Genomic DNA, 12,432 nt, shown 5'->3' with positions numbered 1-12,432 from the left:
AAACAAACACCTACTTTGATCATGAATGAGCATGACTACCACTTAAATACCTACTCAACGCCTCAAGTTTTGAATTGACTAGTGTTGACATTTTATGTTTCAGTTTGAATAGTGCTGAAGATGGCTTTTTAGTAGGGTGGGCATTTTCAATCATTGCTGACCGTTTCACTCGTCTCCTATCCGTTCATCTGTATACATGTTGACACTTTGAAGCTCGATGTCAAAGGTATTGGACTTGGTACCTGTTCAGAGGGTATTTTGGTCTCCTGGGCCACAGCGTTTCTCAGTCTGGACACAGTGCTGGAGAGAGGCACAGCCACACCCACTCTCATACAGTGGGAACACTTTCCCTGGTACACCACCGTCACATACAGGGGCCTGGGAGGGACACACAGGACAATTGAGTTATCTTACCCATGCTTCAAGGAAAACCATCATCTCATCATGCTTCTACATTGTTTGTGGTTTGTCTCTGGCATCCTTCCGTGTATCACTGCCAAGATAGACACTCAGTTGTAAGTTGAGATCAAATACAGCAGAACAAGACCCAGTCTTTCTGTAATTTGTAGTGGGGTATACTGTTTGTGTGTCAGATATTGCCTTTTTAAGATATTAGATATTGTCTTACCGAGTGTGCGGTACCGGGATGGGCAGTGAGATGCAGAGGAAAGGGTCAAAGGTGTTGCTCTGTTTCTGGCAGTGAGGGCAAGTCAGGGAGGACCTATTTGTGTGGAGACAAAAAAATAAAATAATGTTCACCTCAAACCGCTGTAACGTTTGACAGTGCACTGCCTGTGTCAATGTGAAAGCCACAATCACAACGAGCCAAACGTTAGTCGTCAAATTAGCATTAGAAAACTGGCTAGCTCACTTGTGTTAGGATCTCCTCTATCTACAGTACGTGCCGATCTATCGCAACGATATTCTGTAAGAGTGCGGTGGGGTGTCAATCAGGGGATTACTTTGAGGTGTGACTCACCTGTATTGAGCCTGAAATAGCTCTTGTACGAAAGAGCCAGCTGCTGGTAATGAGGATCCTTCAGGGACATTTTCTTCCTCCAACGGAGGCTACAGAGACAGCGAGCAGACAGATGACAGTCGGGAGAGACGACATATAGTAACACAGCAGTTAGTCAGGAGATAGATACTTAACAGCCCACATTAACGCCCGAAATAGAGTAACAAGAGATAAAAAAAGAATAAAACAAAGTAAACACAATCAGGTAATTGACAGTTAAGGGAGATACAACAATGGAAATGCAGTAAAGGGGATACAGCCTAGACGATACAGTTGGAGGAAATACAATGATGTCTGTTCAGTACAGAAAGGTACCAATCCACAGTCTAGAAGCTTCAGAACCAGCACAGTTGGCAGCGATGCTACCAGACATGGCTCTAGGCTATATCTAATATCATTCAACGGTCTGAGATACAATCCCCAACGTGTAACTGATGTAATGAACGTAAGCATGCCCAAGTAAAGTTGGTTACCTTCCTGGGGGGTCTGCTGCTGGGCAGGACGATGTTGTTGAGGTCCTCGTGAACTCTGTCCAAGAGCCACAGCAGGAACTCCTGGGCATCGTGCTGGGCGTTGCCCCGGAACTGCAGGGCACTCTTCGACACAACGTTCTGGGAAAAAAAACAAATTCAAAGATGAATAGTAAAAGGCAGGTCACAAGTTAATGTGAGGCATTAAACATATCATTTTTGTTTTTGTTTTTATTGGTCCGTCTTCAAATTGAGACACGGCTGTAGAGCAGTAGTCGAAGCAAACCGAAACGTTGGTTGGACAAGGCCTTAACGTAACAACATGCTCCTTTCTCTATGTTGGACAGTACATGCCTTTCTACTGTAACATCGTGACGAGAAACCCTGAAGAAATAACACTTTAATACCGCTTTAATAGCCCGGTGAGTGACCGATTCAGTTATTTGAGGGTCACCTCCGTGCGTGGCGACAGAGCCATCCTTCCAGGCCAGGTGTAGTCACCTCTGGTCACTGGCTATCAAATGTCACACAAGGGCAACGATGCAATCAGAACGCCGAGCGCTGTTCCTCCCAGTAAACCCCATAGGGAAACCCTTCTCCTTTTGAAACCATTAGCACTGCAGCCCCAGCACTTTATGCAAAGCACGACGCAATGAAAGACCAAGCACTCAACCCGAAGCCTCTGTGTGCATACTAAAGGAGAAATGTAGAGTAGGTGTAGGATGTTTACTGTACGTATACTGTAGCATTGTACGCCACAGTAAAATATCTAACCAGAAAAACGACATGGTAAAATGGAGGTTGAGTGTTGTTGAGTCCTGGAAAGGCATCTGCATAATCTGCCTATGGGACTTGCAGTATAATACAGCCAGGTGAACTACCGATGATATGTATTTAAACAATTACATTTGTAGAATGGCCTAATTAGTCAATGACAGTGGAGATAGACAATTTATCACTCGATCCAGCAGTCGATGTACAGGAAAATGGATAGGGCTATCCCCGTGTGTATCTGTCGTTCATGTCTCGTTAATGTCTTCGTTAATGAGTTGTAAGGGCTCTCAAGTTTTGTTCTCAATGATGTGGCCTCAGACAGCAGCTGTTCTGTCTGCTCAGCCTCGTATTCAATTCAACATGGTCGTGATTTGAAAAAGGTCTATACCTTCTACTGTCAATGGGGGAAACTCAAGTACGCTCCAATACAATACGGCTATTTGGTTACCAAGAAACTTGATGACACAAACTGAGAAAATCATGAAGAAATTAGGTGTACGAGGAGCTCGGTATACGGTACTTTTAAGCGCCTTACTCAACAACCCAGCTCAGAGATATTGTGACAATGCCGGCCATCGCCTTGTCCACTTAATGGCTTAAAAAGTACACGGATTATAAAACTGTGTAAAATACTTAATTTATTGTGCAAAATAAGCCAGACGAAACGACAAAACAGCTTGGCAGTTCAAAGGTGCTAAAACCAACCTCTCACCTTTCCGACATGGCTCTATCGAACATTCTGAACACAACTGTTTTCTACTGTGGCTTACGCAATGAACTAACCAGGTAGACCTGTGAAGTGACCTGCCATGAAAAACTGAGCCAATGCCAATTAAAGCACAATTAACCAAACATTTAACTGATGAAGGTTGGGACTGATAGTAAGTGCTGAGTTATGGAGATCAAATGTAGCTGAATCAATCAATACAAAACATATAAACACACGTTCTCTTTATAAATAACTTGCATGTTTTAAAAGAGTCCAATGTATCTAGTGAAGGAGCCTCAATGGCTGCGTCTACAAATGCAGCCATTCAGATCAGATCTTTTCACATCAGATCTTTTTCAGAGCTGATCTGATTTGTCAAAAGACAAATTAGTGGAAAATATATCAGAATTGGGCTGCCTGTGTAAACACAGCCAACTTCATAAATATGACCGTGGCTCTACACTCCAGAGTGAATAATCTATATAGAATAAGACAGTTTGTTCTCTGGCTGACAACCAAGGGAGAAAAAGGGACCGAAATAGAAACATTGTCAGGAATAAGCAGTGTGCTGCTGGATGGACCTGTTCAATTCAATTCCCCTCCAATATTTACTTTGAACCGGTAAAGCAGGACATGTAGTTATAAGACCCGAAATAGACAAAAAGAAAATCCCTGGTGCAAAGAAATGGAGGTTCACAGAGAAATCTTTAGTGAGTGACATTGACAGGAATTCTGGTGCTGGTGATGGGAGGGTAACCTGAGCTTTCTAAGGGGAAACAACAGTAGACAGCTGACCAGGCTAATCTGCTGGGACACAAGATGCTAGAGTCAGATGCTGCTACACATTTCAATGTCCATCGAAAACTCTACAGGAACACAACATCTCTGCTCTTCAGAAAGTCTGAAATCTGTCGAACCCCGACTTGATTTCACCGGGTGTGTTACCTTGGCGTGCTACTTTGTTCCTAATTTGCTGTTCTCACTGACCCTGGTTCCTCTCTAGGTTTCTTCCTAGATTCCTGCCTTCTAGGGAGTTTTTCCTAGCTACTGTGCTTCTGCATCTGCATTGCTTGCACTTTGGAATTGTAGGCTGGGTATCTGGTAAAGCACTTTGTGACAACTGCTGATGTGAAAAGGGCTTTATAAAAGAAATGTGATTGGTTGAGTGGCAAAAGCGTTTATGCCATTCTCAACTAAACCCTGTAAATCTGTCGGATTAGGGAGATCCAACGGATAGGTGAGATTCACTGCTCCTGAATCCATCCATTCATCACGTCTGCCACTGCTAGTCTACTTGGAGGTTGTTGCTAATTGATTTGATTAATCAAGAGAACGGTACAGTAGGCTCTAATTGAAATTGGCACGTTAGTACATGAGCGATCGATAGTTAAATGTAAGCCTATATCAAAATAATGAATCTGTTCGCAGATATCTATATAGCAACTAAATTCATGAAAAGCCAATCATTAAAAAAAAGTGTACGCTTTGGTTCCCGGTGATATAATATAAACGTGCTGTATGTCAATTTTAACTGTAGCCTACTGTACCATTCATCACCAGGAAACAAAGTGTACACTTTTTTATTATCATTCATGGACTTATATAGATATCTGCGAACATATTCATAATTTTGATATAGGCTTACATGTAGGGGCGGAAGGGTGGCCTAGTGGTTAGAGCGTTGGACTAGTAACTGAAAGGTTTCAAGATCGAATCCCTGAGCTGACAAGGTAAAAATCTGTCGTTCTGCCCCTGAACAAGGCAGTTAACCCACTGTTCCTAGGCTGTCATTGAAAATAAGAATTTGTTCTTAACTGACTTGCCTAGTTAAATAAATAAAACATGTAACTATTGACCATTAATGTTTTGGGTGGTTCTTCCTCTTTCATTCATCTTGTTTGTTAGGCCATGTGGCTCTGACGGACATGTACAGTGCCTTCAGAAAGTATTCATACCCCTTGACTTATTCCACATTTTGTTCTGTTACTGTCACGCCCTGACCATAGAGATCTTTTTATTCTCTATGTTTGGTTGGTCAGGGTGTGACTCGGGTGGGAAACTCTATGTTCTTTGTTTCTATGTTTTGGCCGGGTATGGTTCTCAATCAGGGACAGCTGTCTATCGTTGTCTCTGATTGGGAATCATACTTAGGCAGCCTTTTTTCCTTTTGGATTGGTGGGTAGTTGTCTTTGTTAGTGGCATTATAGCCGAAGTAAACTTCACGGTTGTTTCCTTGTTCTTTGTTTTGTTGGCGACATTTATCAATAAAAGAAATGTACGCTCACCATGCTGAACCTTGGTCCGGTCATTTCCCTGACGACGATCGTGACAGTTACAGCCTGAATTCATATATTTTGTTCCACTCACACATCTACACACAATACCCCATAATGACAAAGTGAACACATGCTGAGAAATTTTAGCAAATGTGTTGAAAATGAAATACAGAAATATCTAATTTACATAATTATTAACACCTCTTTGCTGTGAGTAAATACTTTGTAGAAGCACCTTTGAGTCATCTTGGGTATGCCTGTATCAGCTTTGAGTCGTCTTGGGTATGCCTGTATCAGCTTTGCACATCTGGATTTGGGGATGTTCTCCCATTCTTCCTTGCAGATTTTCTCAAGCTCTATTACAAGTCTTTCCACAGACTTTCAATGGGATTAGAGTCTGCGTTTTGACTGGGCCATTCAAAGACTTTCACATTCTTGTTCTGAAGCCATTCCAGCATTGCTTTGGCTTTATGCTTGGAGTCATTGTCCTGTTGGAACGTAAATCTTCTCCCCAGTCTGAGGTCATTTGCACTCCGAAGCAGGTTCTCATCAAGGATTTGCCTGTATTTGGCTTCATTCATTGTTCCTTCTATCCTTACCAGTCTCCCAGTCCCTGCCGCTGTAAAGCATCCCCATAGCATGATGCTATAACCACCATGTGTCATGGCAGGTAGGGATGGTAGAGAGAATAAAGTAGATGTCACACGTCAAAATGTTGATTTATGACCCTATGTCCTGCTGACGTGTGCATGCCCATATTTGGGCTTCCGGTCTGGACATCCTGGTGGGGAAGTGACCATGTGTTTGTGCATCCTGTTCCTGTTCTCACGGCTTAGAGTGCGAAAATAGTTTTATGATGTCTTTGAAGTTGTCATGATGCTTGATGTCTAGGTACCTGGTTGAACGGGGTGGGGGGATGAACATTTCAAAGAGTAAGGCCCCCCCTATTTTATTGCCCTCAGGGTTGTTGTCTATGAAACACGAATGTCCTGGGGTATTGGGCTTTGCAGACGCCTTATAAAGCCCCAGAACAATACATGCGTAAGACTGTACATGATTTTAAAAATCACCATGGATGCCTCCTTCAGTTCATGTAGGAAGGCCTCGGTTACCCCGTAAACTCTAGGGATAGACGGCACAAGACCCATAGACTCCAGGGCTCTGACCAGCGCTGGTATAAACCTGCAGGACCACAGTCTTTTCACCAGCTCCTCAAAATGATTGAAAAAGTAGTATCTAGGCGGGTCGTATAGGCACGGATGACGACGCTGGCTAGGATGATTGATCTCACAGCCGATGCATTTTTCTCGTATATATTCTCCAATCACCACGTCTAAAAGTGTAGCTACAGAGGCCTTGATGGTGTCAACAAAAATAGTACTGGCCACCATCAAACACATCCTCAGGCTGTGTAAATGTAGGTGGTGTCGAGGGTCTTGCTAGGGGGGAGTAGAGTGTCGGGCTGCGAGGCATAGAGTCCTTAGTGTCGGGCCCCCATGACGTATCTGAGTCCTCGTAGGTGGTATGGATATCCATGGTATATGATGAAATGAACAACTGGCTGCATTTTTCCCTTTTATTGTGGAACCAGGCCTTTGGGTATCTGGGCGTGGTTAACGCAGCCGCGTACTTAGTTTTCTTCTGACAATGTATCTTCTTGAGACTCTTTTGAATCGTAATCTTCACGATTCGTATATATTATGCACTTCCTTAAATGAACAAGGCTCTGCCGCTGTTGGCTCTGTACAAAGAGAGCATCCAACACCTGCAACATGTTCAATTCTTGTTCATGTCTTAGGCATGTATTGTTCTGGGGCTTTATAAGGCGTCTGCAAAGCCCAATACCCCAGGACATTCGTGTTTCATAGACAACAACCATGAGGGCAATAAAATAGGGGGGGCCTTACTCTTTGAAATGCTTACTCTTTGAAATGTTCATCCCGCCACCCCGTTAAACCAGGTACCTAGACATCAAGCATCATGACAACTTCAAAGACATCATAAAACTATTTTCGCACTCTAAGCCGTGAGAACAGGAACAGGATGCACAAACACATGGTCACTTCCCCACCAGGATGTCCGGACCGGAAGCCCAAATATGGGCATGCACACGTCAGCAGGACATAGGGTCATAAATCAACATTTTGACGTGTGACATCTACTTTATTCTCTCTGATGGTGTTAGATGGGTGATGAGCTGTGTCTGGTTTTCTCCAGACATAGCACTTTGCATTCAAGCCAAAGAGTTCCATTTTTGTCTCATCAGACCAGATATTCTTTTGCCTTATGATCTCAGAGTCGTTCACGTGTCATTTTGCAAACTCCAGGCATGCACCTTTTTCTCAGGAGTTGCTTCCGTCTGGCCACTCTCCCATAAAGCCCAGATTGGTGAAGGTCTGTAGAGACTGTCGTCCTTCTAGCAAGTTCTCCCATCTCAGCCAAGGAACTCTGCAGTTCTGTCAGAGCGGTCATTGGGTTCTTGGTCACCTCCCTGACCAAGATCCTTCTTGCCCGGTTGCTCAGTTTTGTCGGACGGCCAGCTCTAGGCAGAATCTGGGTAGTTCCATATTTTTCCATTTACCAATGATGGAGATCACTGTGCACTTGAAAACTTTCAACACTCTAGAAATGGTTTTATACCCTATATGCCTCATAACAATTCTATCTCGGAGCTCTATGGACAGTTCCTTGGACTTCATGGTATAGTTTCTGCTCTGACATGCACTGTTAACTGCGTGACCTTACAGTGCATTCGGAAAGTGTTCCCTTGACTTTTCCCACATTTTGTTACATTACAGCCTTATTCTAAAATGGATTAAATAAAAAACAGATCCTCATCAATCTACACACAACACCCTATAATGACTAAGCGAAAACATGTTTTTAGAAATGTTTGCAAATGTATTAAAAATAAAAAGCAGATACCTTATTTACATAAGTATTCACACCCTTTGCTATGACACTCGAAATTGAAATTCCTGTTTCCATTGATCATCCTGGAGATTGGAGTCCACCCGTGGTAAATTCAGTTGACAGTGCATGTCAGAGAAAAACCAAGACATGAGGTCGAAAGAATTGTCCGTAGAGCTCCGAGACAGGATTGTGTCGAGGCACAGATCTGGGGAAGGGTACCAAAAAATGTTCTGCACATTGAAGGTCCCCAGGAACACAGTGGCCTCTATCATTCTTAAATGGAAGAACTTTGGAACCACCATGACTCTTTCTAGAGCTGGCCGCCCGGCAAAACTGATGGTCAATCTGACAGAGCTCCAGAGTTCCTCTGTGGAGATGGGAGAAACTTCCAGTAGGACAACCATCTCTGCAGCACTCCACCAATCAGGTCTTTATGGTAGAGTGGCCAGACAGAAGCCACTCCTCAGTAAAAGACACATGACAGTCCGCTTGGAGTTTGCCAAAAGGCACCTGAAGGACTCTTAGAGACCATTAGAAACAAGATTTTCTGGTCTGATGAAACCAAGTTGTAACTCTTTGGCCTGAATGCCAAACGTCACATCTGGAGGAAACCTGGCACCATCCCTACAGTGAAGCATGGTGGTGGCAGAGTCATGCTGTGGGGATGTTTCTCAGCGGCAGGGACTAGGAGACTAGTCAGGATCGAGGGAAAGATTAACCGAGCAAAGTACAGAGAGATCCTTGATGAAAACCTGCTCCAGGGTGTTCAGGACCTCAGACTGGGGGCGAAGGTTCACTTTCTAACAGAACAACGACCCTAAGCACACAGCCAAAACAATGCAGGAGTGGCTTTGGGATAGGTCTCTGAATGTCCTTGAGTGTCCCAGCCAGAGCCCGGACTTGGAACCTAATCAAACATCTCTAGAAAGACCTGAAAACAGCCGTGCAGCGAAGCCCCCCATCCAATCTGGTAGAGCTTGAGAGGATCTACAGAGAAGGATGGGAGAAACTCCCCAAACACAGGTGTGCCAAGCTTGTAGCGTCATACCTAAGAAGATTTGAGACTGTAATCGCTGCCAAAGGTGCTTCAACAAAGTACTGAGTAAAGGGTCTGAATACTTATGTAAATGTGATATTTCAGTATATACAGTACCAGTCAAAAGTTTGGACAGACCTACTCATTATGGGGTTTTTCTTTATTTTTACTATTTTCTACATTGTAGAATAATAGTGAAGACATCAAAACTATGAAATAACACATATGGAATCGTATAGTAACCAAAAAAGTGTTAAACAAATCAAAATATATTTTAGATTCTTCAAAGTAGCCACCCTTTGCCTTGACAGCTTTGCACACTCTTGGCATTCTCTTTGCATCGCAAATGGGTGTAAATAGTTATGTAAATGTCATATTTCTGTATTTCATTTTCAATAAATGTTTTTAAAAATTAAAAAAACATATTTTGACTGTCATTATAGGGTACTGTGTGTAGATGGGTGAGACATTAGGCTGTAACACAACAAAATGTCGAATAAGTCAAGAGGTGCTAAGGCACTGTATCTTCTTGACTCCTGTCATACTGTATGCAACGGCTCAGGACTGCCCTGAGTGTGCTCTCAACATCCAGATATCCGTCGGAAGTAAATCGTGTGTATATCTCCTGAACTGCAAAGCACCCGAGGCCTATGCACTAATACAGGATTGGCCAACCATTCTACAAGTCTGGTTGACACCGGCTCTGCAAGTATTCCTCACTGGGTAGTCACGTGGGTCACAGGCTACCATTCTGCTGGACTGAGTGTGCAGCTTTTTGTATCCAGCCCTTCTCAAACACACCTAGCCTACCTGCTCTAACACACACATACTCATCAACTGCTCATTATATGTTTCTGCTAATGACAGTCACTTTGAATGAATCAATAGTAGGCCTACAGTAGTTTGGCTTGATACGTTCAATCCCCACAGGCACCCAGAAGATTTGGGTTTACTGTACATGAAACTGGCGCGAGTTTCTGCAACAAAGTAACACCATGACAGAACGAACCAATGAAACAATCAGTTGCATTTGTGCGGTTACATTGTAACGGTTGGCAGGTGCATGTTAGTCACGTACTGCATTGTAACAACCCATGCCAACAATTTGAATGACTTTCAAGTGTGCGCCCTTCGCAGTTTATAATCCATAGGATTAATCCCATTTCCATCAAACAATAGACAACGATCAAAAACAAGGCACACGATTCAGTTGCCAGGGCGTGTATCTACATACCTTGAATTCGCGACTGTGTTGTGGGGTGTACTCAAACGTCCACAGAGCGCGGACGAGACCAGAAAGTTGCTCGGTGACTTCACCTGACTCCTGCTGCTGGTGTCCCTTTCTTTGGATACAGACACCGTTTGTTGACTTCGGTTTATTCGATTCAGTCGATTTGTCATTAGTACCGTGACTGTTGTCCTCTCCACGGTATTGTTCCAATGCTAGATACTCAGCAAATAGCTCCGTGTTGCTCAGACATTGCAAGATAGCGTTCATGAAACAGGTGTTGCCATGGTTCTTGAGTCCGGCAACTCCGGGGACCTTGTCCCCAAACAGGAACCCGCCACAGTCACTGTCGTCGGAGGGGACAGAGCCGCCAGTGGTGGTCGGGATGGAACTTGCATCGTCTTTGTCGTCGTCTTGATGCTCCTCGTTGCCGAAATGGGACAAAGTCGACAGAGTCCTGAGAACTCTGTTCATAAAGCTCCCCACGGAGCGCACCGAGCCCCTTCGGAAGAGCTTCTTGCTGAATGATTTTTTCTCTTTAGTGGCAGCTTTCGACATGGTCACAGTCGGGCTGGGGTTTCTCAATATGTAAATCTTACTAGAGAGAGAGAGCACCTCTGGACAATAATTGGATCAGTCTGTCATTCCCAATGACAAAAGCCAACCACAGTGATAATAATTATTGATGTTATTTATGTTCCTCACTGACGATGACAGTAGTAGGCTATAAAACACTATTTTGGAGGAAACGTGGAGCATTTGAGGGTCTTATCACCAGCAGCCTATAGCCTGAACAAAAGACCCATGACATGTCTCGTATCTCAATTAAAACACTGCGTCGGGTTGCATAAATATTCTCCATGGGGAGATGCTATCATGCCACTCTAAATTAGGTAGCCTAGAGGGTCTCCACGCACGAGCAAATGTTAATATTCTCGTAGTCTATCAATTTAGGGTCATGCCATGCAGGTGTAACATTTAGGATGCCCAACATGATCCGCGTTCATTAGAAAATCAGCGACTCACAATACTCGAACATCAACAGCAATAAATCAACCCATAAATTGGGACCACAGTGTACCGAGCGGGACTCATGTTTTATTAAATAAACCGCAGCTCCACCTATATAATCCTATTCCAGAATCTTTAAGAAAATAAATATTCCACGATATTGCCCAAAACGATTGTATTGCTGATGTTTATAGACTCGTGGATGTCTTCACTAAATCGCCCATACCGTGGCAGCGCTTGCAGAAGCGCTCTTAAACTGAAAAGCCCCCAGAAAGAAGCCCGGAGGGAAGCATAGTCCACCGCTCCCTCCATTCGGTATAATACTATCCATCGTATAAGCGCCGTAAAATGAACATCGTTCGATACCTCCGTCGCCAAGTTTAAAGCAGTATCTCATCCTGTGATGGCTTATTTCCCTCTTAATTCTGATTCATCGCAAGGCCGCTTCTCCTGTCTTCATCATCTGGAGTCACCGATACTGCAGGCAGGCAGGGCGGTGACGGCTGACGTCACGGCCAAACACTGATCCATGTTGGAGGAGAGCAGGTAGCGGCATGTGATGCTGGCGAATTCTGCTCACTATGCTGACTGGGGTTTGTCTCATTCTACTTTCCTGCTGTAGACCAGAATGCTCCACTAAAAACCAGACATTGACACATACACAGCTAGCCTAAAATATATATAACACATTTTTTTACACTGGGAAAGATACTCCGATAATTTGGTGCCCAGAGAATTCAGATCCTCATTGCAGTTAGCCTATCCTACAACTGTTTTACGGCAGGCCAGGGGTAGGCAACTAAATTCCGGACGACTTTTGTCCGACGGATGATCGGGACGGGAACATAATTCTAATCACTGAGCTCCAAAAGAGATTGTATTTCAAAATAACAATTTCAGACATGATCACATCTTTTATTTTTTCGGGAAAATATTTCCTAAATTAAACAAATCCTTAGTTGAATTCATGGAGATTTTAGTCTATTTTTTTTAACCA

General features: G+C 43.6%; 1 protein-coding gene across 1 annotated transcript in view; it reads right to left on the bottom strand.

Moving 5' to 3' along the window:
• Nucleotides 1-12,131, bottom strand: part of LOC139570412 (ubiquitin carboxyl-terminal hydrolase 31-like) — a 26,867-nt gene extending 14,736 nt beyond the window's left edge. The window contains exons 1-5 of the mRNA XM_071392261.1: nt 10,431-12,131; nt 1,492-1,629; nt 980-1,068; nt 629-721; nt 243-378 (exon numbers count right to left, since the gene is read on the bottom strand). Coding sequence (XP_071248362.1) covers nt 243-378; nt 629-721; nt 980-1,068; nt 1,492-1,629; nt 10,431-10,982 — 1,008 coding nt within the window. The 5' untranslated portion in view covers nt 10,983-12,131. The remainder of the gene's footprint in view (nt 1-242; nt 379-628; nt 722-979; nt 1,069-1,491; nt 1,630-10,430) is intronic.
• Between the last annotated feature and the right edge of the window lie 301 nt (nt 12,132-12,432).

Source organism: Salvelinus alpinus, chromosome 3 (genome assembly GCF_045679555.1).
Source record: "Salvelinus alpinus chromosome 3, SLU_Salpinus.1, whole genome shotgun sequence".
NCBI lineage: Eukaryota > Metazoa > Chordata > Actinopteri > Salmoniformes > Salmonidae > Salvelinus > Salvelinus alpinus.
This window is presented reverse-complemented; position numbering and strand designations above follow the sequence as displayed.